The sequence below is a fragment of the Chionomys nivalis genome, chromosome 5, assembly GCF_950005125.1.
Source record: "Chionomys nivalis chromosome 5, mChiNiv1.1, whole genome shotgun sequence".
Lineage (NCBI taxonomy): Eukaryota > Metazoa > Chordata > Mammalia > Rodentia > Cricetidae > Chionomys > Chionomys nivalis.
The window spans coordinates 87538226-87565698 of record NC_080090.1 but is presented as its reverse complement, the minus strand read 5'-3'; the positions used below and the strand labels follow the sequence as shown (position 1 = coordinate 87565698).

The 27473-nt window shown below is 42.9% G+C and overlaps 2 protein-coding genes across 7 annotated transcripts in view; one reads left to right on the top strand and one right to left on the bottom strand.

Annotated features, from left to right (window-relative positions):
- Srgap2 (SLIT-ROBO Rho GTPase activating protein 2) overlaps nucleotides 1–13458 on the bottom strand; it is a 219951-nt gene extending 206493 nt beyond the window's left edge. For 2 of the 5 annotated variants that reach the window (XM_057769174.1, XM_057769173.1), the window contains exons 1-2: nucleotides 13311–13453; nucleotides 10969–11623 (exon numbers count right to left, since the gene is read on the bottom strand). In XM_057769174.1, the coding sequence (XP_057625157.1) occupies nucleotides 10969–11035 (67 nt within the window). In that variant the 5' untranslated portion in view covers nucleotides 11036–11623; nucleotides 13311–13453. Of the gene's footprint in view, nucleotides 1–10968; nucleotides 11624–12393; nucleotides 12537–13310 lie in introns of those variants that run through there. The other 3 variants (XM_057769172.1, XM_057769170.1, XM_057769171.1) reach the window with 3 other exon arrangements.
- An 885-nt stretch (nucleotides 13459–14343) lies between these two features.
- On the top strand, nucleotides 14344–24019 carry Fam72a (family with sequence similarity 72 member A). Of its 2 annotated transcripts, XM_057770308.1 has the most exons (4): nucleotides 14344–14918; nucleotides 16746–16823; nucleotides 18605–18729; nucleotides 23925–24019. In XM_057770308.1, exons 1-4 carry the CDS (start codon nucleotides 14767–14769, stop codon nucleotides 24017–24019), a joined length of 450 nt encoding a protein of 149 aa, XP_057626291.1. In that variant the 5' UTR covers nucleotides 14344–14766. The 2 variants fall into 2 exon arrangements, with proteins under 2 accessions (XP_057626291.1, XP_057626292.1); XM_057770309.1 differs by lacking the exon at nucleotides 18605–18729 and having other exon boundaries at nucleotides 23925–24013.
- The last annotated feature ends 3454 nt before the right edge of the window (nucleotides 24020–27473 follow it).

The window sequence follows — 27473 nt, the reverse complement described above, 5'->3', positions numbered from 1 at the left end:
TTTTTTTTATTTAGACACTGGGAAATGAGAAAAGTCAAATAAACATGTAGAACATCTCAGACTATCAAAGAGTTTTCAAGTGAATTCTTTTGTTGTTGGTAGTGATGGAATTTTAAGACAGGGTCTCATGTAGTCCAGAGTAGCTTTGAACTTTCTAAGTAACCAAGGCTGTCTAACTCATAATCCTCCTGCTGCTACCTCTCAAGTGCTAGGATTACAGGTGTTTGCCACCATATCCGGCATCCAAATGAATACTTTCATTTGAGTCTCACAACACTTATTAAGTCAGCCTGAGCTCGTGCCGTTTTCATCACTACTTACTGGTGTGCTTTGGAGCAAGTCATTTAACCTCATTTCGCTTCATCTGTGAAACTGGGATGATAATCATAAGAGTTACCTCATAGAGTCATTGGGAAATTCTTGGACTAATATATGTAAAGCTTCCAAATCACAGTTTACAACTTTAAAGCCCTTAATAAGTGTTAACCACCAGCTCCACTACTAGTGAAAGCCAGGAACTGTTGTCCCCAATTTGCAGATAAGAAACACAGCTTCAAAATACCTACCTCTAGACAAGATGCCTCCCAAAGAGCAGTTCACTCGTCCACAAGTTCTGGTACCAATACAGCACACGTACACACAGAGGGGAAAGGGAAGAAGGTAAGGGGAGAGAGAGAACTCCTGGTAGGTCATTTCTTGACAAGTTTCATCCTCTTTCCTTTTGTTTTCTGTGCTCTGTCATCCTGTAGGGTCCTGGCCATTCAGCCATCCATGGCTGATGAAGTCTTCTCCAGGAAGAGCATTCAGACCTGCCTTCTATGTCATGTTTCTAACTACAGAAGCTAGTCTTAACAGCGCAGATATTGTCAACTTCCACAAATGCCTTTTGAGTTACCTACCTAATGATTAACGCATTTAAAGCAAAAACAGACTGGTAGGGAAAGATTCTGTCTCCTACCAACAGATGGTATCCTTTAAAAAAAAATGGAAAGGCATACATCCTAGCTGTTTTCCTTCCTCAGGAATATATATTTCAACTGTAAGAATCCATTCACAATGTACATACAAGGCCAAGGCTACTAAACACCAAATAAAAACCAAGGAAGAGAGTTTTCCTGTTTGTCCCCTTGGACCTTTCCTCTCATACGGCTGTTTCTAGCAAGCTGTGGCTCTTGCAAAACCCATGCTTTGAAACAGTATCCTAACGATTACGTGTGCAAGTCAATGCTCTTAATTCCTGGTCAAGACAGAACAAATTTTTCTCAAATTGGGATTGTGAATATCTGTTAAAAATAGTAAATAAGTCCTAGACGAGTATAGAATGTATTTTGCTACAAATACAAAAAAGGCTTGACTTTTGTTTTAAACTCCTGAGAATTTCACACTAAATATTTTTCATGCAAAGTGGTTCACATTTGTAATCCTAGCACTCAGGAGATTGAGGAATAAGGCTACTTCAAGTTCCAGGCCAGCCTGGGCTACACTGTGTGTTCCAGGACTACAAAGCAAGGTTGTTTCCAATAATAATAATGTGTACCTTTTTGTTTCTTCTTTACTCCATGGTAAGATGTGTGACTGAAGAAATCTGAACAGCTCAAATATAGTTCTAGAACATTAAACTCAAAAGAGGATAAGGGTGTATGTACTAATAAGAATCATGTCTCATTTGCAGAGGAGCTCCATCATGCTAGATAATCAGTACTTAGTCTGTGCTGGAAGGTTAACACATGCAAATAAAGCAGGCAGAGATGCAGAGAAGCAGGAAAGGCTTCCTGGAGGTGATTACATCTAAGCAGCGCTTTAAAGGATGAAAGAACTTACCAGGCCCAAGGAAGAGAACTCAGTTCTAGGAGAGAACAGAACATGCACAAAGCATGACATAGCAAGATGTAGTACAGAAACTAGAGACAGATCAGGTCAACCTGAAGACCCTAACTCAAAAAGCAAAAATGGCTCAGCAGTCACAGCTTGTCTTGCAAGCAAAAGACCCAGAGTTCACATTCTCAGAACACACATAAATGCTGGCTGGGCATAACTGTAGCTTTGGAAGACAGGAGATCCCAGGAACTAGCTGGCTAGTGAAACTAGTTATATCAGCAAGCTATAAGTTTAAGAGACCCCACCCTACCCAAAGAAAATAAAGCAGAAGAGCAATCAAGAAAGATCCTGACACCAACACAGACACGCATGTACCCATGCACACACAAACACATATACAGCTCACCACATACACAATAAGAAAAAACAGAGAGAAATTAACTCCTAGAAGAAGACTGAAATACAAATATTCAAAACATAAGGCAGTACGAGATTAGTTCCCTAGGGAGCTACTGAACAATCCTATGTGGGTGAAATAGAATCTTTCTGGTCATAACGACCACAGGAGGCATCCCAGAATAGATTTGACTAGAAGGGTGGGATTTCAACAGATGAGCATGTAAGGCTGGGCAGGAAGAGAGGAACATTCCATGACAGCATTCAGAATGCAGACTCTGATAATAATCAAAGTTATAATGCCTGTTTGCAGGGGGACAGAACATTCACTGGGGCAAACCCTGAGTAAGTCACCAAATGACCTACACCTCACTTTCTTCATTAACTAAATGTAATGGCAGTAATACAGTCCTTGTTTAAAGATTAAGAAATATAAAGTATTTGGGATAATGCATAGTGCACAATAATCCCAAATGACATTGTAGCTAGTAGTGAATGTGTAAAGGAATGACGGCAATCCAGACAGGTCTCCAGTTCTCTGAAAGCCAAAATGGAAAAACATGGTTGAAACAGTAGGCTGTAACCAGGTGGAGGACAGAGTTTGGGTCTATCTAAGAGAGTTGTCTCTAGTCAGCAGGCAATTGATTCATATCTATAGCCTTCAGAGAGATTCTCCCGTGGGAGTCCTCAGGTCCTCCCCTAGGAATCTGGCTCACTTACGGCCCCTTCTATGAAGTTGTGATGCCTGGGGATTGGTTCTAGCAAGGTTTATAGGAAAATAGATATTGTCACTTCCTAACAAGACCAAGACTCTCTTCTCTCTCCGTTGTACACATTCTCCTAAAAATACAATAATGGCTGAGATAAAATTATTAACCCAATACCCTAGAGACAGTTTCCTTTTTGCTCTTTTTTTTTTAATTAAGGTTAAAGCAATTTTCTAGAAACCAGTTTCAGTAACTTGCAGCATTAGTTATAACTTTTTAAAACTTGGTAATTTCTGGCTTTTACCTTTTTGTCTTCAAACTAATATGCTTTCTCATACATGTTTATTATAGTTCTCAGTTTTTATATTATGTTATAATGAAAAACCATTTGTGGATGCTATGCTAACCAACATTTGGTTATAATCACTATCTTGGCATTGATGGTTCCATAGATATATAAATTGGGTACTTTTATTTTTTAGTGACAAGAGTTTCATGTAGCCTAGGTGGTCTCACACTGGCTATGCAGCCAAAGATGACCTTGAGCCTCCTAAGCCTCCTGCCTCCACCTCTGAGAGTGCTAAGATTACACACCTTCACACTACTATACCACCTGAATGCAGTGTTGGGGATCAAACTCAGGAGTACTGAGGATCAAACCCACAGCCTTATGCATGTAAGACAAGCATTCTCTATTCTGTAACTAAACTACATCCACAGCTCAAATTATATGCTTTAAATATGTACATCTTATTAAATGTCTTTTAATACTTAAAAACAAAAGCTAGCTATGGTGACATATACTTATAATTCCAGCTCTCAAGAGACAGAAGCAAGAAGATCATTGCAAGTTTAAGCCTAACCAGAACTGCACTGGCTATCTAAAAAGACCCAGTCTCTAAATAAAACAAAACAATTCAATAAGTTGCTTAAAACAATGAAAAAATTATTAATATAATTACTAAAAAGTATAAAATGTTATTAATAACGTATAATGCTCATATTAAGAACATAGTTATATATTCAAAATACAAAAATATGTATTCATCTTAAAACTTTAAAAAGTTATTGAGACAGTGATTTTGTAGATGTGTAGGCTTATAAAATATTGGTATAAAACATGTTTTAAGACTGGAAATCGTGGGTTGGAGAGATAGCTTAGCGGTTAAGAGCACTGGCTGCTCTTTCAGAGGTCTCAAGTTCAATTCCTAGCACCCACATGGTGGTTCACAACCATCTATAAGAAGACATGATGCCCTCTTCTGACATGCAGTTATTTATGTACAGCACTCATATATAAAATATAAATAAATAATTATTATTTTTTAAATCTTGGTGGTGCATGCCTTCAATCCAGCACTTGGGACACAGAGGTAGGTGATATCTGTGAGTTCAAAGCCAACATGATGTACAGAGCTAGTTCCAGGACAGTCAGGGCTGCACAGAGAAACCTTGTATCAGGAAAAACAAAAACAAAAGAGAAAGAAAGAAAAAGAAAAAAAGAGATAGCTCAGCTGCTTTTCCAGAGAGCCCAGGTTTTATAGCCACATGATGGCTCACAACCTTCTATAAACTACAGTTCCAGGAGTTCTAACACCCTCTTTCTTGCCTCTGCAGGTACCAGGCATATATGTGGTACACAGAAACACATGCATATAAAATACCCATACACACAAAAATAAAAATATTAAATTAAAAAAAGAGTAGAAAACCACCTATGTTGATAGTAGCATTATTCCAACAGGTAAAGAGCAGAAGCAACCAAGTATCCATCAACAAATGACTGAGACAGACCTAGTCACACAAAGGAATTTATTCTACCTTAAAAATGTGACAACATGACAGGCAGTGGTGGCGCATGCCTTTAATCCCAGCACTCGGGAGGCAGAGACAGGCGGATCTCTGTGAGTTCGAGGTCTACAAGAGCTAGTTCCAGGACAGGCTCCGTAGCTACAGAGAAACCCTTTCTCAAAAAAAAAAAAAAAAAAAAAAAAAAAGTGACAACATGGATGGACCTTAAGGACAATACACTAAGCAAAATAAGTCAGTCACAAATGGGTGAATACTGAATGATGCCACTAAATGAGGCGCCTAGAGTTGAAGACAGAAAGTAAGAGGGTTCTGCCAGTGCAGCAAGTGAAGGATTACTGTTTGGTGGGTACAGAGCTTCTATTCTGCAAAATGAAGATAGTTCAATGGATAGATGATTGATAATGGTTGTAAAACAATGTCAATATAGTTAATGACACGGAACTGTATATTTAAGAATGCATAGTTAACTATACATTTAAGAATTAGTATAACAAATCTTATGTGCATTTTATCAGTTTAAAAAGGAATGAGAGTTGCTACACAATGTCATGAAAGGTATTATTCTTTAATTCTTTAAAACTCTCATTATTTATTTTCAAACTAAATTTCTTCCAAAGTAACTTTCCAAGATTATCCACTGTTTAAAATTGCTCTCTTAGCCGGGTGGGAGTGGCGCACGCCTTTAATCCCAGCACTCGGATCTGTGAGTTTGAAGCTAGCTTGGTCTACAAGAGCTAGTTCCAAGATAGGCTCCAAAGCCTATCTTTCGAGAAACCTGTCTCGAAAAACCAATAAATAAAAATAAACAAACAAATAAATAAAATTGTTCTCTTGAATTTTATTACTAAAACATACATCAACTGTTTTTACTTTCAGTATTTTCCTACTGTAGCCGTCAGATGTCTAGGATGTGAGGCAGACATGACTCTCCTAAAGAAAGGCTTTATTGAAGAAGGGAGCTCTACAGGGACCACACCAGGCAGCTCAGTTTTCTGGAGCAGACAGTGGGATTTAAAAATCAGTACCTGAGAGCTAGCTGATGCTGAAAATACACCAGGCCAAGTCATATTCTATAAACTTCACAAGGGCTTATCTTTGGCTTTCAGCCTGAGTGGTACAAAAATCAATGAGATCCCAAAGGGTTTCTCCCAAGGAAATTTCTGTCCCTATTCTTCCTAGAGAATGCCTAACATAAAGCTAAGAAGTATTCATAAACACAGTTTCCAGCCACTGGTGTTTTGCAGTCACACAGCATGGCCTAACCCCTAGCATTATCACCTTCCTTCAGGGTCTTGCAAACCTGCGTGCTTGATTTTTCCAAGAGTTTTATTTTCTTCTAGGTGTCTACCTTATTGCTGAGTCTTCACGTTCCCTAAATGAGGGAAGAAGAGCACTCAGTCACCTCCCAGAAAGATGACAACATCTGCTTGAGGATTCCAAAGAGCTGCTTTACTGCAGCTTTCCACAAACTGATTATATTTAAAGTCTCCTTAGGGAGTAAAGGGTGGAGGCTGGGAGGAAAGACACTGCAGGGAAAAGACCTTTGTTGGCATGAGCTAGGAACTTCTCAGCCCTCTCCTGAGAACAAGCTTGTTTAATATCACCAATTGACATTCCCAAGCACACGTGCACACACAATAGGTTAGAGTTAAAATTTCATCTCCAGCTACCAAAGAGTACCAAAAGAGTTAAACTATCCCAGGAAATTGCTTGTGCTTTTCCAATCAAAATGTTCCAGATGAAAATTATAAAAATTTCATTTCTCTCTGACCATAGTAGTGTACGCTGTAATCCCCGATTTGGGAGGCTAAGGTAGGAGGATCACTGTGAGTTCAAGTACAACATATATATAGTAAGAATCTGTCTTGGAGGATCTCTGTGAGTTTGTGGCCATCCTGGTCAATATAGAGAGTTCAAGGACAGCCAGAGTACATAGAGACACTGTCAGAAAGAAAGAGAGAGAGAGAGAGAGAGAGAGAGAGAGAGAGAGAGAGAGAGAGAGAGAGAGAGGTAAAGGAAGAAAAAGGATGGAGTGAGCGTAGGAGGAAGGGAGAGGAGAAGGGAAGGAGGGAAGGAAGGAAGGAAGGAAGGAAGGAAGGAAGGAAGGAAGGAAGGAAGGAAGGAGGCAGGCAGGCAGAGAGGTCAGCTGGCCCTGTCTCAAAACACAAAAATGATGATAATTTTACTATTTTACTTATTAACTCAGTGGTGAACAAAGCTGAAATAACAGAGAGGAAAGAGAACCCTTAACACTTAATTAAGAAAGGACCTAGTGGCATTGTGGGCAGTAATATGAAGTCACACAAGTCCCACTCAGACAATCATCTCTATTCTGTGTACCATTCTTCACCACCACCCAGTGCTCAAGTGCCAGCAATAATGCTAACAGGCACCAGTTTCTAATCATGAATCTCATCAAGGCTGTCAAGAATTTCCAGAAACTCATGTATATAAAAGGACTTTATAAATTTGGAGGGAAAGAAAAGCCATGTAAAAAGACTAAGAACATTAGTGCTTGTGAGCTGGACATTGAAACACATGAACTTTTCAAAGGAATCTAAACACCCACAAGGCAGAAACAATGGTGGTTTTTAAGAAGGCTGCCACATAGCAGACTGACTAAGGGACCATTGCTCCACACTGGGGTAAGACTGGTGCTGAGACCTAGAAACTCTCCAGAGCACATGCAAGCAGGCACTTTCAAGGAGGCAAAAATAATAGCAGAGTTCAATGTCTATTTAGAATCTACTTGATTCAAATAATTTTGACTAAAAATCAGAGACACATGCAACAATATTTTCAGACAGTTTACCTACTCATACATAAAAGGAAATTAATGTTCAAAGAGTATGGGAGTTTGATTTTTTTATTGGTGGTGGCCTGTTTTGGTTTGCTGAAACAGGATCTCACTTTACTCCAGACTGGCCTCAAACTCTCAACAATCCTCCTGCCTCAGTCTCTCAAGTGCTAGGATTACAAGCAGAAGTCACCATGCATGGCCAAAGGATTTCAATGAGAGGCACATGACACATTGTGTTACTCCTCAAGGAACTTAAACTAGAACTTGTTTCATTCCTACTCTGGTTTCCTATCATTTAACAGCTGGTGCTTTGAAGGTGAACACTCGGTGCAGCCTGACTAGTTGGCAAGAAGGCTCTCTGAAGAAGGCAGACTATCCAGTCACTGAGTCCTTACAGGTGCCAGACCCTTGCTACATGAAATCTACAGACTAGCTTCTTTACTTCTCACAGGAATAGGAAATGCACATTATTTTGCCAATTTTCCAATTAAGAAACTGAGACTCAGACAAGGCATGTAACATAGTAGATCAAAGATTGAAACCTGGATTCTCTGTCTCCAATACCCTTACTTTTAACCACCATACCAGATTGATTTCCATATAACATTATTTTTTATCTTGGTATCTGTAAGAGAAGTAAATCTGGCATTACCGTGAGTTCCACAGAATGCCCAAACACTGAAGCTCTGGTGTAGTGTGCGGGCTCACGCCTGTATTCCCAGACTCACAAGGTTGCCTAAGGAAGACTGCCATGAATTCAAGCCCAACCTGAGTTACTAGTCAATTCCAGGCTAGCCTGGCCTACACACTGAGATCTTGTTTCTAAAAAGCAAAACAAATAAAATACAATTTATTAAAAAGCTGAAATTCTTAATTCTGATAGAAGGTCGGGTAGTAAGCCACATTACCAACTCCAATGTCATCTCTTTGAATTCAAATTCTATGGCCTCCCACCAGAAGTACAGTTCTAGAATGTAAGCTCTGTAAGGGTCTAGAATTCTGTCTTCCTCGCTCATGTATGAAGGCCTAGAACACATACTAAGCACTCAATAAACAGTTAACAAATAAACAAGGATTTAAAGCTGCCGCTTTTGATTGTGTGACCTTGAAAGGGTTTTACCGTCTCATACTCAGTTTCCTCATGTTCTCAAATGGCAAAAATACTTCCTGGAGGGCTGTGACAATTACACCCGACCACTCCTTGGGATGTGATGGAGCATAATGAACATCAAAGTAAACTGTTACCATATCACTACTATTATACGTCATCTAATTTTGCCTAATTTTTTTTCATCACAATCAGATACTATTTCCACTATGAAGATACCGAAGTCAGAAAACTACTTCTACCTTCAGATCTGCTACCACCTAGCTGTGTGACCTTGAACAAACCTCAGTTCTCTACATTCTCCTCAGCTGTAACTGAGGGACTAAACCAAATCAGTTCCAAAAGCATTCATGGGGCACCTCTTTGAGACAGAAATCAGGGTCAACCACCTACCAAACTCTATACTGCTGAGTAGAGGCAATGGAAAAATATTGACACAAAATAAAACAGTTTCTAGTCTGCGACAGGGTTGAACAGAAACTCCAAATAGCCAACTGCATTACATCATCTCAATGAACAATATCTGTAAATGCACAAAGTATTTAATTTTGAGACACTCATAAGAAATTGTTACCAATTAAGAAAATAACAGCAAATTCTGATACCTGTCAGCACTAAACCTTAAAAAAGAACAAGGGGAAAAAACGTAAAAGTCACAGTGCCTCAGTCAAATCCTGTGCTTCTGTAGAACCACCTGGGAAAGTCAAAGTTATTAACACTCCCTATGGCAACAGTTACGAATAGGACACATTTTTTAATGACATATCTGTCTAAAACTGTAGGGGGGGGCATTGCAAGAGCAGAATACAGTGCATCTGGGCAGGACATAGAGGCCAGTGGGCATTGTTTACAAAAACAGGCTGAGATTATGAATAGTGAGTGACAAGAAGCCAAGACCTCAGTTATAACTCAAAACCACAAGTCTCTCAATTCCAATCCAGCTGGAGCTATCATTACTCAACTACCCCATCCTTGTAATAAAACTGACCAATATTTACAGTCAAGTGGACTGAAGGTTCTTTAGGGCACCTCCTGCATTGACCAAACTGATAATATATATTTTTAAAAAAATCCTGCAGATACAATGATGATTTCAAACTACCTTTCAACCTTCCAAGAGATAAAAGGACTACCCATTTCACACTCTACCTCTAACCCACGACCAAGGCAAGCATTAAAGGGGAGTCATGGCCTTTCCCAAGTCCTCTAAGATAGGAAAAGGTCTTCTAACATTGGTGCAGGGAAAGAAGGAGGGGCCCCTCCCTCTGTACTCTGAAACAAAGGAAAAACTCAGAGCTCCAACCATGTGGTGGAACATTCAAGGCCACCCACCTCCCCTACTTCCCAGCTAAGGTCTCAATGGGTTGAAGCCACATGACTCTTTGCAGTGACGGTCAGGAAGGGGTAGTGCCTTGCACAAACACAAGCTAGGGCTCCTTCACAGGCATGGACATCTCTTAAGAGGAACGCTGTTTAAGGAAAAGCTATTTGGGTATGGGCTCCGATTTGAGAAGCCAATTTAAGCAGTGGACTAGGTGGGGAGACACACTTGGTTTCCCCAGATCTACATTCTGCCTTTCCCCTTCACGTTTTTGCTGAAAGGGAAACGGTCCTTTAAAAGCCTGGAGCAGAGGGTGGCAGCACAGAAGGGCTAAACAATTATGTCTTCCTATTTTCCAGTTGCAGCACTACTCTGACAACCCCTAACCATCCAACTCCTTCAGGGTTAGCTGCCGATGCAAGCCAGCTGGAATGGTCTTCTTTCTAGTCTGTGATCTTTGATTGTATGCAGGGTGACCATGGGTCAGACAAGTACAAGGTGCACCCAATATGGCTAAGGACTTCCTGAATCCGGTGTCATGGTAAACCTCATGTACACCAGAAAAACCCCGCCTCTCCCAGGTTCCTCCAAATGGTATACCCTTCTCAAGGCTGCCTTTCCGTCTGGACTTCTCTTCAACCTTTGAAATAAACACCTGTCAGATTGCAGCTGTCCTTCAAGGAAGCCTGACTCAAGACACCCAAAGGCGAATTGCAGCTTTTTCTCTCTGGGAGACTCTCTTGCCCCTCCCCCACTCAGCCTTTGGGAAAGAACTGCCAAAATAATGGCCAGCCCCACACAGATACTTCTAAAGCCCATTTCCAGTGTCTGTGGCCCCTGACACTGTTGAACATTCCAAGACTCTGGTCCACCTATGAAACCACCTCTGGGGGTCAACTTGCCACCTGCTCCACCCAAGAAACGAACGCCCTGAAAATTGGGGTGGAAACGCATGCCTCACCGATCTGCAGAGCATATGCACTATGCTAATTTTCAAAATCCTTACCTTTGACCTGAGTATCGTACTCTGCGATGATCTCCTTATCCTTTTTGAATTTGGCTGGAGACGTCATGTTTTCCTTCTTTCTTCCAAATTCGAATTGTGACTTGATAGATCCACGAGAAAAATCCAACCACCGAAATCAATTCCTCCAAGGCCACTTCTCCCACGGGCAGAGAAAGCCCTCGCGGTGGTCTCCAGAGCTCCGGGGTAACACGGGCGGCAGGATGGGCAGCCGGCTACCGCACACACATGCAGGCTGTGGGCGCTGAGGCCGGCGCGGAGGGGGGCGGCGGCGGCGGCGGCTGGCTTGTGTACTAAAGCCCTAGCCACAGCCGCAGCCTAAGCCAGGAGAACTGCAGCGCCCTGAGGCTGGCCTGGGGTCTGACATCAACGACACAGGCGGGGAGTGGAAGTCCTTCCGCACAACATGGTGTATGGGATGCGGGGGTGTGGACGCGCCCAGCTGTGTCCCCGGGAGGGAGTGGGTTTGTCTCGGGGTGCCAGGGGAGGGCTAGGCGTGCTTCGCGGGTTTTTTTGTTTTTTGTTTTTTGTTTTTTTTTTTTTGTGGTACCAGCTCAGAGATGCTGCAAATCAAATCCCAAAAGGGTGCCGTTGCAGCGCGGAGTGGATTGGAAGTCGTTTGCTCCGGTTCACTAGCCTGTAAATGCATAAAAAGGGGGGAGGGGGCGATCAGTCCGAGCGCAGATCCTAATCGCAACAGGGGTGGGGTCGGGGATGACACTCGGAGTCCAGCTTTGGCTCATTCATCTCGGCTGAACACCGCCCGCTCGGCCCGAAGACCCCGCATGGCGAGGGAGGAAGGGAGAGGGAAAAAAGCTCCCTCCAGCTTGTTTTAAGGCAGAAAGAGAACACTTTGGGAGCGGCAGGCAGCGCGTGCTCCGGGCGGGGACTGCGGCGGGAAAGCAGAGCTGCGGGTGGGGACTGCGGCACCTCGGTGCTTCTCCCCAGCCCAGCTAACCTAACAGGGGCCCTCCCGCCGAGCCCGCGACGCGGCCCGTGACCCCCTGCTGGGGCACCTCCCAGACGTCCACAGGATCAGTACCAGAGGGACAAACCAGACAGGCACAACTTTTCTTCCCCTCCTGCCCCTCCTCCCAGTTGTTTTGTTTTTGGTAACTAGCTTCTCCTGGCAGCAAAGCGGGGGGGCGGGGAGGCACGACACGGGACGAGGGGGGGGCAACGGGGGAAGGACTGCAGGAAGGGCCCGCTCCGCACGGGACATCCAGGAAAACAATGTGGTCTGCAGAAGCAGGAAACGGGCTAGAGGCGAGGGTCTAAACCGGGAAACCCCGGGGGATGGGAGACGGAGAGCAGCGGTCGCCTCCCTCAAGCCAGGGACGAGGGTGCCTCTAAATGGCATCCCCAATATTTTTTGTCCCCCAAGCCCAGGGATCACAAATACCGCACCCAATCCCAGTCGGGTGGGAGGCATCAGTGAGAGTCGCTCTAGGAGGCGCGGGAGGCGGCGGCAGGGAAGCTGAGGTTAGGGCTCCAGTGCTGCGGAGGGCCCCTGACTCCTTAGGCCGCCCTGTCCCCGCCGGCGCACGGGCGGCTCCAGGCAGTGTCGCCTACTCCCGGCGGCTGGAGGAAGGGCCGCGCGCAGGAAGAGCGAGCAGAGGCCGCGCGGTGCGGGCGGGCGGGCAGGCAGGAAGCGGGAGGCGGGCGTGAGGTGGGGTCCTGAGGCGGGAGATAGCCCGGGCCAGCCGAGCGACCCAAGCTTGAATGACCAGAGAGGGCGCCGAGAAGACGGCTTTGGGGGGCAAAGCGGTGGGAGAAACCGCGGTGGGCTGCGACATGAAGTGCAGGATGTTGGCAACTTTGGGGACCCGCATGAGGTTGGGATATCGGAGTGGGTGGAGAGCCCTGAGAGACAGACCGCAGGGCTAGACGGAGAAAGAGCCCCGCAAGTCGTGAGGGACACCCCCATCTTTCCCGGTCCTGGGCTGCCAGCCAAGGCCGGGAGAGCAGGGACGAGGCCAGCGGACCGTTACGGCGAGGCCCCGAGGTGGACCCTGCCAGCCGTGTGCAAAGGGGCTGCGGGCGGGCGGTGTCGCCGCGTGAGGACAGTCCTCGGCAATGCAGGGATGGGCGGGGAGATGAGCAGTCCCGAGAAGTATTATGGACTGTACTGGGGGATTTGGAGGGTCGCGGGCCGAGGAGGGCGCTGTGAGGACCGTGGGCGGCGGCACCGCTAAGGCGGCGCCGAGAGCAAGAGCAGCAGCAGCAGCAGCATCCGCGCCGCGTCCACCCGCCCAGTCCGGGTTTGTTCAGACAGGGCAGCGAGCGGCCAGGCTACGGAGAGAGAAGGGGGAAGGAGCCTTTACCTGGCTCTGCCGCGACGGGTCCCAGGCCCCGGGTTCCGCTTCCCACTTAGCGCTCTCCTCCCCGCCACCCTCTTCTACGCAGTTCGGCCCCCCAGTTCCCTAAGGAGACTCCGCCAACTCCGCAAGACCCCGCCGGGAAGCAGAGCCCACCCCCTCGCCAATCACCACCCGCTTTCTATCGACCGATGGGGCCTCTAGCCAATAGGAATAAGAGATCCCTAGGAGCCCGGAGTAGGGGCGGGGCTGACGGAACTTAGAGGTGTGGCAAACGCTAGCTGCCTAAGCGCAGTCCCAGAGTGAGCTCCTCCCCGGCCTGTGGAACCCTAAAGTAGAACTGATGGGCGGGATTAAATGGAACGGACAACCAAACACAAACTCTCCAGAGAAGACAAGTCCAATCGGACCGGGGAAAGGTGGAGGGACGTTTAGCCAATAAGCAGTAGAGGACCGTAGAGAATCTACCAATAAGAATCCCGGGGCGTGTCTTCCAAGTTCACAGGGGAAGGAGGGTGAACCCAAGCAGATGCTGGCCAATGAGTTTAGAGGCCTAGCCAAGCTGGGCCAATCAGAGAGCCGGTCTGACCTCGGCACCGTTACCGGGGAGAGGCCTCTGCGCTCACGTCAGGAGAAGGCCCCGGGCCTTCCAATGTGGGACTGGGGCGAAGTCTAGTCCTCCCAATCCGTGCTCGGCGCAGGCAATTCAAACTGACAGCGTGTTAGAAAAAGCAGAGAAAGCGGAAGAAAGAGCAGAGCCCGGCGTGTTCGGTGACTGACTCCAGCGCGGACTGAGCCTCGGCGGCGGCCTCTCCCCGACCGCATCCGACACCCCTGCTCGCTCCGGAGCGGCCGCTGTGGGAGAGACTTTCAGGGTGGCAAGTGCTCGAGCTGAGGGAGCGAGGACGCCGAGAGCCGTGGGAGCAAGGGAGGGGGCCCGCGGCCGAGCCAGGAGAAGGGACGCGGGACAGGACCGTAGCGGCGTGGAAGGAAAGGGCTGGGGGGCCTGGAACCCTGCGAAGAGGCCTCGGAGCGCTCTGCGGGCGGGACTCGCGCTGGGAGTGGTCCGCGAGGCGAGGCTTTAAAGAGAAGCGCCCCCCCCCCTCCGGGAACCGGGAATCGCTGGATTCGGGGGCGGGAGCCGAAGAGCAGAGGACCTTTGGAGACCACAGAAAGTGAAAGCCGGTTTAAAGTTTCCCTTCCCCCTACTTGTCTCTCCCCACCTCCAATTCCATTCCCTTCTTCCCTCCCCGCCAAGTCAAAAGGAACTAAAGTTTGCTCTTCCCACCCAATAAATACTAATTTTACTTTTCCATCAGGAAAACAGAACTGTCTTCCTGATTTTAGAGCTTTAGAGAACTCAAAGACCCCCCCCACACACTTGGTTTTTAGCCGCGGGGAATCAAAGCTCGAACGGTTTTGCCCTTTTCCAAATTCTGTACCTCGTTCTACGTGGGACGCTATGTCTACCAACAGCTGCACTTTCAAGGACCGTTGCGTGTCCATCCTGTGTTGCAAGTTCTGTAAACAGGTGCTCAGCTCTAGGGGGATGAAGGCTGTGTTGCTGGCCAACACTGACATAGACCTTTACTCTACAGACATCCCTCCTACCGAGTAAGTCGGGCGGGCAGCCCTTTAGCTCACTGGGCAGTAGATGGCAGGGATCTCTGGGAGTCAAGGTTATCATTTGGTGTTCCAGCCACTCAACAGTGTGATGATTCCCTTGGAGTTTATCTAAGTGGGCAGACTGTCTGGACGATGTCTGTGGTTTACCCACAGTGGTCAGTACTGAGGTCATGTTTCCAGGCACTTACAGTCACGTGACCGTACATCCCTTAAGATGGCTCTGAGGCTCAGTGCCTTATCCAAACACCGTTCTCACTGAAGCAAGTCTTTAACAGTCATTTGGAAAGAAGTGGGTAATCTTTTAAAGTGAAATTCATGATTAATAATGATAGTAAATTTGAACGTTTTAAAATATAGGCAAGTAAAGTTATATATAGCCTGTTCACCCCTTGAAATCTTTTATGAATTGGCTTATGTGTAGTCATTCATTACAGAGATAAATGGGATAATATTTTAAGTTTGTGTGTGTGCACTTGGTATTGTGCCAAAAAAAAAGCACTAGATGATAAAATCGTGGAACCTAATGTCCCAAAGGTTCTATAATCCATGTGTTGTTTTAGTTAAATATGCTCACACACAAATTTGAAATATTCTTCCATCTTTATAATAGCTGTGGTCATAAGGACACCTCGGGTGAGATGTTACGTGTTAGGGTCTAGCATAAGCTCAGGTCTTTTTCACTGCTTTTTTCTTTGCTGAAGTCATAATGGATTCATCTACTATGTGTGGATCAGTGAATGCATTGTTCTTTAAGATTTATCTTACTTTTTTTTTCCATTATCTTAAGAGTGTGTATGTTTGAGGAGTGGTGGATTCATGCACAGGTGCCCTCGAAGACTGGAGGTGTAAGATCCCCTGGAGAGGGAAGTTGTAAATTGCATGATGTGGGTCCTGGGAACTGAACCCCAGTTCTCTGCAGGAGCAGTACAGTCTCTTAAACACGGAGCCATTCCTCCAGCTCTCGCAGAGTGATTTTCAGTAGACAATCTGCCAACTGTTTATAGTGAGCGCAAATATTACCCAAACTTTTAAAACTGTACTGTACTTATATTTTAGAGGCTAGTTCAGCTCTGGATTTATGAAATTTGTGACAACTACAATTAAAAGAGCCTTTGGTGGTGAGGCTGTGGGAAATCAGGGCCCTTACATACTGCAGGAATGTGAGATGATAAAGCCACTATGGTGGTTCTTGAGTTATTAACACAGAATCACAGAATTACCATATAATATAGTAATTCCACTTATAGGTATATATCCAAAGAATTCAGAGCAGCATCTTTTATTCACAACTGATAACTATGAGATAACTAAGAGATAGACAAACAGTCTAAATCTCCATTGACTCATCTAGTAAGTGGACACCTAGAAGGCTGCCTTAGAGAAATCCCGTCACATGTCGCAATGGAGATGAGCCTTGAGTACGTTATGCTAAGTGAAATACACCATTACCAAACGATAAACACTGTGACTGCTTATATGACATATCTGAAGGAGAACATTGATAGCTGGGGGTGGGTGGAGGGGAAACGGAGAGCTGATATATAATAAGTATAGTTTCCACTTTGCAAAATGAAGATGGTCTGAAGTGTCCCAAGACAATGTGGCCATATTCAGTTTTAAACTGTACATTTTAAAAAGTGAGATGGAATCCTAGGAATATAGCTCAAAGGTCGGGCAATGTGCCTAGCATTTGTAAGGTCCTGAGTTCCATCCCAAGTGACACACAATTTTTTAGAAGGAACATATGGCAAATTTGTATATTTTTTCAGAGTTCAAACCTCTATATATTTGACTATAAACTTTGTTCTCCTCCAGCACCGTGGATTTCATTGGAAGATGCTATTTCACTGGAATCTGCAGCTGCAAACTGAAGGACATCGCGTGTTTAAAATGGTAATTCGTCACAGCACTTGGGAGGCAGAGGCAGGCGGATCTCTGTGAGTTCAAGACCAGCCTGGTCTACAAGAGCTAGTTCCAGGACCAGCTCCAAAACCACAGAGAAACCCTGTCTCGAAAAACCAAAAAAAAAAAAAAAAAAAAAAAAAAATGGTAATTCGTGGCGTTGTTGTAGACAGTCTGAGTTTCGAAGGTAGATACTGACACGAAAACCTACAGAAAGATTCTGTGGGCTGCACTGAACATTGATATAACCCAGACAGTGAGCCACTGAAAGAACATTTGTTCCTTAGAGCTATTTTTAATTACATTTATTCATTTACCTATTTATTTATGTGTATGGGTATGTGTGTATAGCATATGTGTGCCCTGACACGTGTGGCGGTCAGAAGACAATCTGTGAGAATTGGTTCTCTCCTTCTACCATTGGAGACCCAGGGATTGAACTTGAACTCAAGATCTGAGGCTTAGAAGCAAGTGCTTTTACCCACCGAGCCGTCTTGCCAGTCCCGGAATTATTGTTTTAAAAGAATCTTTGTGATACTTTTCAAATAAGAGTTGTAGTTTTTCAAAGTGCATTCGCAAATATCTGCTCCCAATAAACCTGTGTAATCTAAGAGGTAACAATGGGATTTACATTCATAAAAATCAGAGAGCAGAGAAGGTGGCTCCACCAGTCAAAGACTTGCAGCAGACATAGGAGGCTCTGAACTTGAGCTGGATGGGGTAGCATGCACTTGCAATCCCAGCTCTGGACGGGTAGTATGCACTGCAGTTCCCAGATGAAGACAGGAGGATCTGTGGAGTTCCCTCACCAGCCAGCCTAGCCTAACTAACAAGCCTCAGATTTCTGTATTTGGTGTACAGAGCTATCATTAGAGTTTTCACCATCAAGGTATAAACAACTTGTGATGCCATTTTTTAAAAAAAGAAAAGCCAGGCACTGGTGGCACACACCTTTAATTCCAGCACTTGAGAGGCCGAGGCGGTCAGATCTCTGTGAGTTCAAGGCCAGCCTGGTCTACAGAGCGAGTTCCAGGATAGCCAAAGCTACACAGAGAAACCCTGTCTCGAAAAACCAAAAAAAAAAAAAAAAAAAAAAAGAAGAAGAAGAAGGAACAAAACAATCCCTGTTTGTTCACTGTAGTTAGCATGAAACTCATGAAAAGAAAATGGGAGAATGAGGAACTTGGTGATCTGCTGAAGACAAACCATTTTCAACTCTCTGGGGCCTGGAGATTTGCTTCTTTTCTGAATTCCTCCAAAACCACTGCAACTAAATGGGAGTTGCCGTCTTATGTTTAAAGGACCCCTCCCTCACCCACTCCCCGCTTTGTTGAACAATTTTAAGAGCTTGGACCTATAAAAACTTACCTTGTTATATTCCTGAACCTAGCAAAATCCTTCACCCATAGATCTCAGTTTATTTAATACATTTTCTCTGTATCAGTCTTGAGTACTTTCCATAACAAATCACATCCCAAGAGAGTATGAATAAAATAATCTGAGCAAAGAAATGCACAAATAAATTAGTACTGTCTCGCTTACAGACTGTGTAGGTCTGTGAGTACTGTCTGAATAAATACTGTCTCGCTTACAGACTGTAGACCTGTGAGTACTGTCTGAGTAAGCTCCCTTCTCATTGCCAGCAACAGGCCACTTGGAGAGGACTGACCCTTACATAGCCTGTTTACATTAGCAGACAGATGCCTCTGTGAGCCAGGTATTTACCTGCTATCGATGTTATCTACTAACAATTGCTTTTTTTTTTTTTTAAGTGGGAACATTGTAGGCTATCATGTGATTGTTCCATGTAGTTCCTGCCTTCTTTCCTGCAACAATGGACACTTCTGGATGTTTCACAGCCAGGCGGTTTATGGTGTTAACAGACTAGATTCCACTGGTAAGAAACAATCGATGTATACATTCCTTGTAACATATCTGTCAGTACTTGAGGGGAACCCCTGAAACTTTCACAGAGTGAAACCTGGGATCATCAAAAGCAAAACATTGGTCCACTTTCCCCCCACGTTCAGTTATGAAACTATCAGCCAAAACTCATCACCACTGATCGCTGAATTAAGAGAAGGCTTCAGACTTATCTCAATGGCTTAGGCTTTGTTGTTGTCTTTTTGAGACAGTCACAAGTAGCCCAGGCTGGTTCAGTCCTCCTGCCTTAGCCTCCAAAATGATTATAGGTAGTCCTACCATACTTGGCACATTGGTCTTTTTATTTTTTTTATTTTTTTTATATATTTATTTATTTATTATGTGTACAATATTCTGTATGCTTGAAGGCCAGAAGAGGACATCAGACCTCATTACAGATGGTTGTGAGCCACCATGTGGTTGCCGGGAATTGAACTCAGGACCTTTGGAAGAGCAGGCAGTGCTCTTAACCGCTGAGCCATCTCTCCAGACCCCCCACATTGGTCTTTTTAAACTAGCATTTTATTACTGTGAAGTAGTACCATAATACATATCCTGATTACAGAGAGCTTTTGAAGACAGTATATGGATAGTGAAAGGTGTGTATACATGCACACATGTGTGTAAAGAAAGGAGGAAGGGGCCCGCCAGGGCAGTGACGAATGGGAAGGAAACTGAGTAGCCTCTATTTGACAGTTCTTCAAGATAAATATATTTCAGGGCCTGGAGGGATAGCTCAGTGGTTGAGAGCCTTGCTGCTTTTGCAGAGGACCAAGGTTTGGTTCTCAGCATCCATATTAGCATCTCATAACTGTGTGTAATTGCAGTTCCAGATAATCTAATGCCCTCTTCTCATGTCCACAGGCTCCTGCATACTGTGGTGTGCATACAGACGAGTAGACAAGCATGCATACACATAAAAAAGTTAATAAATTTAAAACTATATATATAAACATATATTAATAAGTTACAGTAGAATTCTAGTCAAAGAAAATATTAAGACCAATATGTTACATTAATTAAGTTAGTAAAGAAAATGTACTGGAGCCTAGAGAGACAGTTTAGTGGGTAAGAGCTGCACACGGCTAAAGGCTTGCATTTGGACCCCCAGTACCCATGAAAAAGCCAGGCATGACTGACTGTACCTATAACCCCCTTTACTAGGTGGACAGAAACAGGACCTCCCTGACAATCAATCTAACCAAAATAGCAAGCTTCAAGTTCAGTGAGAGACTGTATCAAAGGTATAAGTAGAGAGTAACACAGCAGAACACCAGTACCCTCCTCTGACCTTTGCATACATACATGTGTGCACACACATATAGAAGGAAGAAGGAAAAAGAAAGTATATTATAGATTTTTAACATCTTTATTTTTTATTTACAGTGTAGGGTGTGTATGTGTGTGAAAGAAAGAGAGAGATTTGCTATGGTAGACCAAGAGATCATGAATTGCAAGCTAGGTTGTCAAGGGTTTTAAACTTTCCAATTATGCTTGTGGGGTTTTTTTGTTTGTTTTTGTTTTTTGGCCTGGGATTCAACAGTAGCTCTTAGTCCATCACTTTGGTCTTTTAATTTAAAACTATGGCTGTTAAGATGGTCATTTTCAAGCTCCTCAAACTCCCCAAGTAAAATATAGGCTCCTAATTTAAGCTTTACACTTTATATTTGGGTCGCCCATGGAACACATTAAAGAAAGTTTCAGCTTTGATTCTGCTTTTCCTGCTTCATAGGATTCAAAACACAGGGTGGAGATTTTTCAGTTTTGATTTACTTTAGAATATTGGTCAATTTTTCAAACATAAAAGACCAGCATTCTTTGATTTGCACTGACTCTAATCCATGAGAAACAGATGTAGACCGGATTTCCTTCCTCCTAGGCAGAGAGAGGAAGGTGGCTCTTCTGTCAGATCCAATCTCCTCATTTATTTTTTTCTCCTTTGAACCAATTGTGCTAAGTTGCTTCAGAGTTCCTGAGTACAGACTCCAAATATATCAAACTTCTCCTTTGTAACCTATTACTATAATTTAAAGTAAGATTTGCTAGATGCTTGTCAAAGGGAGATTTCCTACGGCTTTGGAACAGCCCTTGAGTCCCCTGAATAAGTTACACCAAAGGAATGGATGTACAAGTCCTGCATTCTAGAATGTTCTGCATGCAAGTTCTCTAAAAAGTCTGTGTTAGACTATACATAAAACCTAATTTCTCAGAGCTTTTCCAAATACACTTGAGAAATCTCAGCTCAGATTCCCTAGAATATCTCAAAGCTCTCCATTTACTTTTATGGACTCTAATTTTCACTTAGATTTTGTCTTAATTCCTTGCTGCCTGGTCAGCTCCACTGCACATGTTTCCAGAAGCAGATCACCATTTATTCTTGGGGTGGGGATTAGGAAATAATTTTTCCCTAAGCAATTCAAACACAAAACCATTATGGAGAAGAGCATGGTAGATATCTATGTATTCTGTAACTCCAGATAAGAACTTCTTTCCTGATTTGATTGCAGTATCTCTTTCAAACAAGATAAACTTGTTTATTCCCACTGCTTCAACCATCTTCATGTCTCTTTGGTGCTGAGGTAAATTGGGCCCAGAAATGACAGGCTGTATTTTCTTTTTTTTTATTTATTTATAAAATTAGAAGCAAACTTTATTCCAATAATCACTGCAGGCCACAAACAGTTTATCAGATAACTGGGAACACAGTCAGAATTTAGGTTTCTGAAATTGTGGCACAGGGAATGGGTTCAGTGCCCCTTTTTATAGGCATTAGGCATGGACAAAGGAAGTTTTACAATGTCAAGGTTAAAAATGTTAAATGTTAAAAATGCTTAAGGCATTTTAAAATTTACAATTTTTGATAACAAGGTTTTAGCTAAATTATGTTTACATAGGCTTGCAGATTTTCTTTATAGTTAACAGTGTTTGCAAAGAACTTTACATTTTTTTCTAGCACAAGTGGTTTTCCATAACAGGGAAGGATACAAAACAATACAAAGCCAAAAATCATGTAGGAATATTTGGATGCTCACCTTACTAGACCTGGAAGGAGGTGGGAGATCCTTGGACTTCCCACAGGGCAGGGAACCCTGACTGCTCTTCAGGCTGATGAGGGAGGGTGACTTGATTGGGGGAGGGGGAGGGAAATGGGAGGCGGTGGCGGGGAGGAGGCAGAAATCTTTAATAAATAAATAAATTTTAAAAAAAAGATATAAAAATAGAAAAAAAAGATTATTACTTGCTATTTAACAATAAAAAAAATGACTCTCTGCAGATACAGGTTAATTTTTTTATGGTAACTCCTCTGCCACTTATAACTGACAACTGCCTTGAACCAAAGTTAACTTTTAATAATGGTTCATGCACAACCCCCATCCCATAAACTTTAACCAAATATTCCGTCGGGCTATATTTTCAACACATTTTACAAGATTTAGGCAGAAGAGATGGCTCAGCAGGTAAAAGCATTTGCTGCAAAGTCTGATGAGCTGAGTTCAATCCCAGTGAGGGATGGAGACAGGAGAATTGCCTGGAAGTTCACATGCCAACATGGCTGAAATGTACAGCACAGTGTGCAGAAACATGGAATGCCTTGTCTCAACCTGGTGTCCTCCATTCTTTGCTCCACTTGTGTGCCATAGCACTCAGAAATAAGGTGAATGAGATAACTTAGAAAAATACATATAGTTTAATACCATTCCATAAAAATTTTAGCCACTCAGAAATAAGATGAATGAGACAAATTCCAAGTATATGTTTGGTATAATGCCATTCTACAAAAATTTTAGCCAGATATAGTGGTACATGCTTGTAATCGCAACACTTGGAAGGTAGAAGTAGAAAATCAAGAGTCCAAGGCCATCCTCAGCTACATTAGTTAGAGGCTAACCTAGGCTACATGAGGCTATCTTTAAAAAGCAAAACACGATAACAACAAAATTTTTGATAACACAAAGCAGTAATATCTGTTGTCTACAGTTCTGTATACTTGTAGTAAAAATGCCAATCGTGGCAGAAACTATGGCCTCTGTCTCAGTGTGGAGTGGATACCCTGAGCTGCTGGCTCCTCCTTTGCTCATGCTACCAGCTAAGCAGCTTGAGGTTGTCTCATGACAGTTTTTATTCTCTCCTAATTTACTATTTTTAGTCATCTTATTGTCCTCAGTGTGTTTGGTCTAGTTCTCTGCACCTGTGCTGGGTCTTTGAAATGGGTCCTGATTATTCTCTGTCAGTACTGTTTCAGATTATTGTTTGTTACAGTGACTCTGTAACCTAGTCCTAAAGTACAGCTCTACCTTGATGGCTTGTATTCTAGAGTCCACATACTTTAGGAGACCCTTTTATAATTGACTGCTTTAACCCCAGTGTACCAGGGACTGAACCTAGGGCTTCACACTTCTTAGGCAAGGACTCCACAACTTGCTCTCCCACTGAAGCCTCTTACTTTTCGAGACAGTGTCTTAGTAAGTTGTCCAAGATGGCCTTGAACTTGCAGTCATTCTGCCTTAGTCACCGCAGTAGCTGGGGTTATAGCCTGTGCCACCAGGCCCTTCCTGTCTTGATTAGAAAATTACATTAACTACTATTCCATATAGTAAATGACTGATTGAGAAATTTGCCCCTTACACCCCACAAAGAAGCACTCGACCTAAAAGAACCTTATGCAATCTCTATTCTTAAAATCATTGACATATATATATTTGTTGTTGGTTTTCGAGACGGCTTTCACTGTGTAGCCCTGGCTGTCCTGGAACTCACTCTGTAGACCAGGCTGACCTCAAGCTCAGAGAGTCTCCTGCCTCTGTCTCCTGAGTGCTGCGATTAAAGGCATGTGCCGCCACCATCTGGCTAAAATATATTTTTTAAGTTATCAATGTAGGGTATGAATGGCATTGTGTAGCTGGAGGCAGGATTGGAGCAGATGGAACTCCAGAGTTCCTTCTGAGCTCTAAGAGTCCAACATTCAAGGTCTTGCTTAAGAGTCTAAAGAATGTTCATGTCATAGATGGATATTAGATGGTTTCATTTGTAAGAGATCCTTCCCTGCTGTTATCTTCACTAGCGTCACCATACTCTATACGAGAAGCTCAGCATGTAAAGTTTTATATGCCATGTCTGAACTGCAGTAGTCAGCCCTAGAGAACTAACTCTGTGGCCTCTTGTTTCCAGGTGTAAACTTCCTACTCTGGGGCAACTTGCCAGAGACAGAAGAATGTACAGATGAAGATGTGTTAGAAATTTCAGCAGAAGAGTGTATCCGATGAATGAACTATGATTATGTGTAATGTTTTATAGATTTTCTATTTAAAATATTTAATTGGTCAATTTTAACATTGCTAATAAAGATATGCAAATGTTTTTTTTAAATGGAGCTTCTATTTTATTTGTGATTTCAAATTAATTACCTCAATTTAACTTAAGCCAGTTCTTTTCTTCTAAAAAAGCTGCTGCTCCTCCCCTGCCCCTCTGCCCAGGATTGGTATATTCTTGACTTCAAATAGGAAGTTTCACAAGATAATGTGATTCTATGTTCCTGAATAAGAATTAATACCCACTCCTATATCAGCCACACAAAATATACAACTAAATATAATATTTAAAAAAAAGAGCAGGCTGTCAGGTTTTCATGGGTACTGGTTATCATATGCTATATTGGTAATGACTGCTTTAATATGGGAAATAGTGTTAGACACAAGTTTGTCAGAAAATTATCAATGTATGCTGCTTAGCAGTGTTAATTATTTACATTCTTCTAAAGCCATTATAGATATTATGCCATGAAAGCCAGATAAAAATCAACTTTCATCTTTAAGTTATCCATTCTCTAGGGATTTCTCTGTGAATAGCAAATTGTAGCTGAGTAGTCTAGGTCCAAAACTTACGATAGGAAACCCTGAAGCAGTGATTAGTTAGCCACCATACAGTATAAGAGTTCTCCCTCTTTTTGCATTGTTTTTGTTTTTGAGACACGGTCTCACTGTGTGGCTCTGGCTGGCCTGGAACTCACTACATAGACCAGGTAAGCCTCAGATTTATAATCCTTTGCCTCAGCCTCCCCAGTAGCTAGCACTACAGACCAATACTCAGGTCTGGCGTGCTCTTTAATCTTGTGCTGGAAAAAAGAAGATACTTCACTAGGCTTTAAAACAACAAAACGAAGTTCATAGCACATTATATATTCTTCAGTTAACGTATTCAGTTAAAGAAAAAGAGTTTAGGGGTTGAGAATTTAGCTCAGTGGTGGAATGCTTGCCTAGCATGCACAAAGCCCTGGGTTTGGTCCTCAGCTCCGGCGTGGGGGGGGGGGACTGTTGAATACTGGAGTTGAGAATGTTAAAAAATTCAAGGTTAACCTTCAATAGAATTCATCTGTCCCCATTAATGCAGCTAAGGTCTTAACATTCTGTTTGACTTGGGTTCTCTATGAAGAGGCAGTATCAGACAGAGGCATGCTGACTGAAATGAACACAAATATTCCACTGCAGCTGGATAGCATTTCACATTACTCAGCGACTTTTCAATGACTCTTTTCTGGGAGAGCCCATTTTAGGTAGCAAATGAATTCATACATTTTTATATTGAGAAATATAATCATAATGCTTTTTTAAAAAAATTTTCCCCCTTCAGTACTGGGGATTGAACCTGGGGCCTCAGGCTTGCTAGGCAAGGGTTCTATCATGGAACTACCACCTTTAAAATCAAAGCAAATTACATAGTCTGGGAAGACCAAAGCAGCATCATGTACGTATGTAAATTAGCATTTGCTTTCTGATCCTGGCATCCTTCATAGGTTTCAAATCATCTGTGTATTTGCTGTCTTTTAATATTCTACTCAACAATTTGTATTGTTCTCCTGTCGTGTGGAAAGAACTACACAATAATCTGCTCACCGTCGACTTGGGAGAACTCAGGTATTGAGGAGAGAGAGGCTCTGATTCCTGGCAGCAAGTGAGTTAACAGAAGCATGCTTAAAGTGCTGTGGCTCCAGAGACCAAGCACCGTCATCCCGAGTGATAGGAACGAGTGGGAGTTGAGAAATTCTCAAAGAAGAAATAATACTTGAGGCAGGCTTTTGTGCACAGGAGTTTGCCAGCTGGGCTGAGAGTTTAGGGCGAAGAAATGGATGAGGGGATAAAATTATCTTGCTTACTTGGGAAATTATAAGTGGTCTCCATACCTTGTAAGGAAGTATTAAGGATTACTTCCAGATAAAGCACTGTTTAAGTCATTGTCTAGTTTAGACTTCACCCAGAAGCAATGAAGTTATTGAAGTTTTTGAGCAAGGGAATAAAATGACCAGATTCAGGACGATGGTTTCTTTAAAGATCATCAGGTTTAGTTTTCTAATGTTCTTTCCTTTAGGGACTTGACTGTGAAAGTGATATTTCTTTATCCTCTAAACCCACATACATCTCGAAGCTCCCTGCCGGGCGGTGGTGGCACACGCCTTTAATCCCAGCACTTGGGAGGCAGAGGCAGGTGAATCTCTGTGAGTTCGAGACCAGCCTGGTCTACAAGAGCTAGTTCCAGGACAGGCTCCAAAACCACAGAGAAACCCTGTCTCAAAAAATTAAAAAAAAAAAAAAAAAAAAAAAAAAAAAAAAACATCTCGAAGCTCCCTGAATCTATATTCTTCAGAGAGCCCCTGGTCTGTAGAGCACTGCCTCTTTTCCCTTCCCACCTCACCATTCCTGAAGTACAAGGAAGGAGCAATGAGTCATCAGCTCATTTGGGGATTTTTCTGCCACTTTATCTTTTCCTCAAACCAGTTTCTCAACCCCAGGCTCTGTTGAGGCATCTTGGGTGGGACCCAATCTTAAAGCTGTAATGCTTTCAAAATAACCCCTGGCTCTAAAAAAAAAAAAAAAAAAAAAAAAGCAAAAATTAAAAATAAAAAAACAGATCCTTAAATATTAGTGCTTTATGCAGATTAACCTATTAATAACTGATCCTTTGACCTCTGAGTCACATGGGACTGATTAAGAATAATCTATATTTACTTTCCTTCGATAAGAAAGCAGTGACCATAATATATAAACCATGGTATAGAAAACTCTAGGTTGCAGAGGTTAGGAGGAAATGGATTGCATGTTCTTGCTTCAGGAGTGAGTTACTTGATGAAGGCTGTATATTTTAACATTTGTGCTCATAAAAGGAACTATTTTCCTTTTCTGCCTCCCCCCTCTCTCTCCTCTAAAAGCTGATTAAACCATAGTTTCTTTCTTTCCTGGTATGGAGTATATGCCAAATCTACCTTAAACTGCACAGATGGAAAAAATTAGTCTATGTCTGTGGTACCTCTGGGGTTGAATATTTTTAGTGCTTAAATCTTTAGCTAAAGGTTCTTTCTTCCAACGCTAAAGAATGATTTTATTGTTACTCAACATACAAACTCACTGATGTAAAAGTTAACGAGATCATATTTTTATATTTTGTTGAGAATTGTCACATATTCCTTCATTCTCAGAATCCTTTGGGAGTCATCATTTCATTTCCATTTTACAAATTAAGAATATCTCCTCCCTTCCTCCGAAGGATTTACTATTTAGCACAGGTTGGCCTTGAACTTGCAGCAATTCTCTTGCCTCATTTTATCAAATGCTGAGATTACAAAAATGTACCACTATGCCCAGCTAAAAGAAATTCTTAGTTCAAACGCTTAAAGAATTAAAAGACTCTAAAATAAATTTGAGTGTTCATTTTTGTTTAGGGATCTCT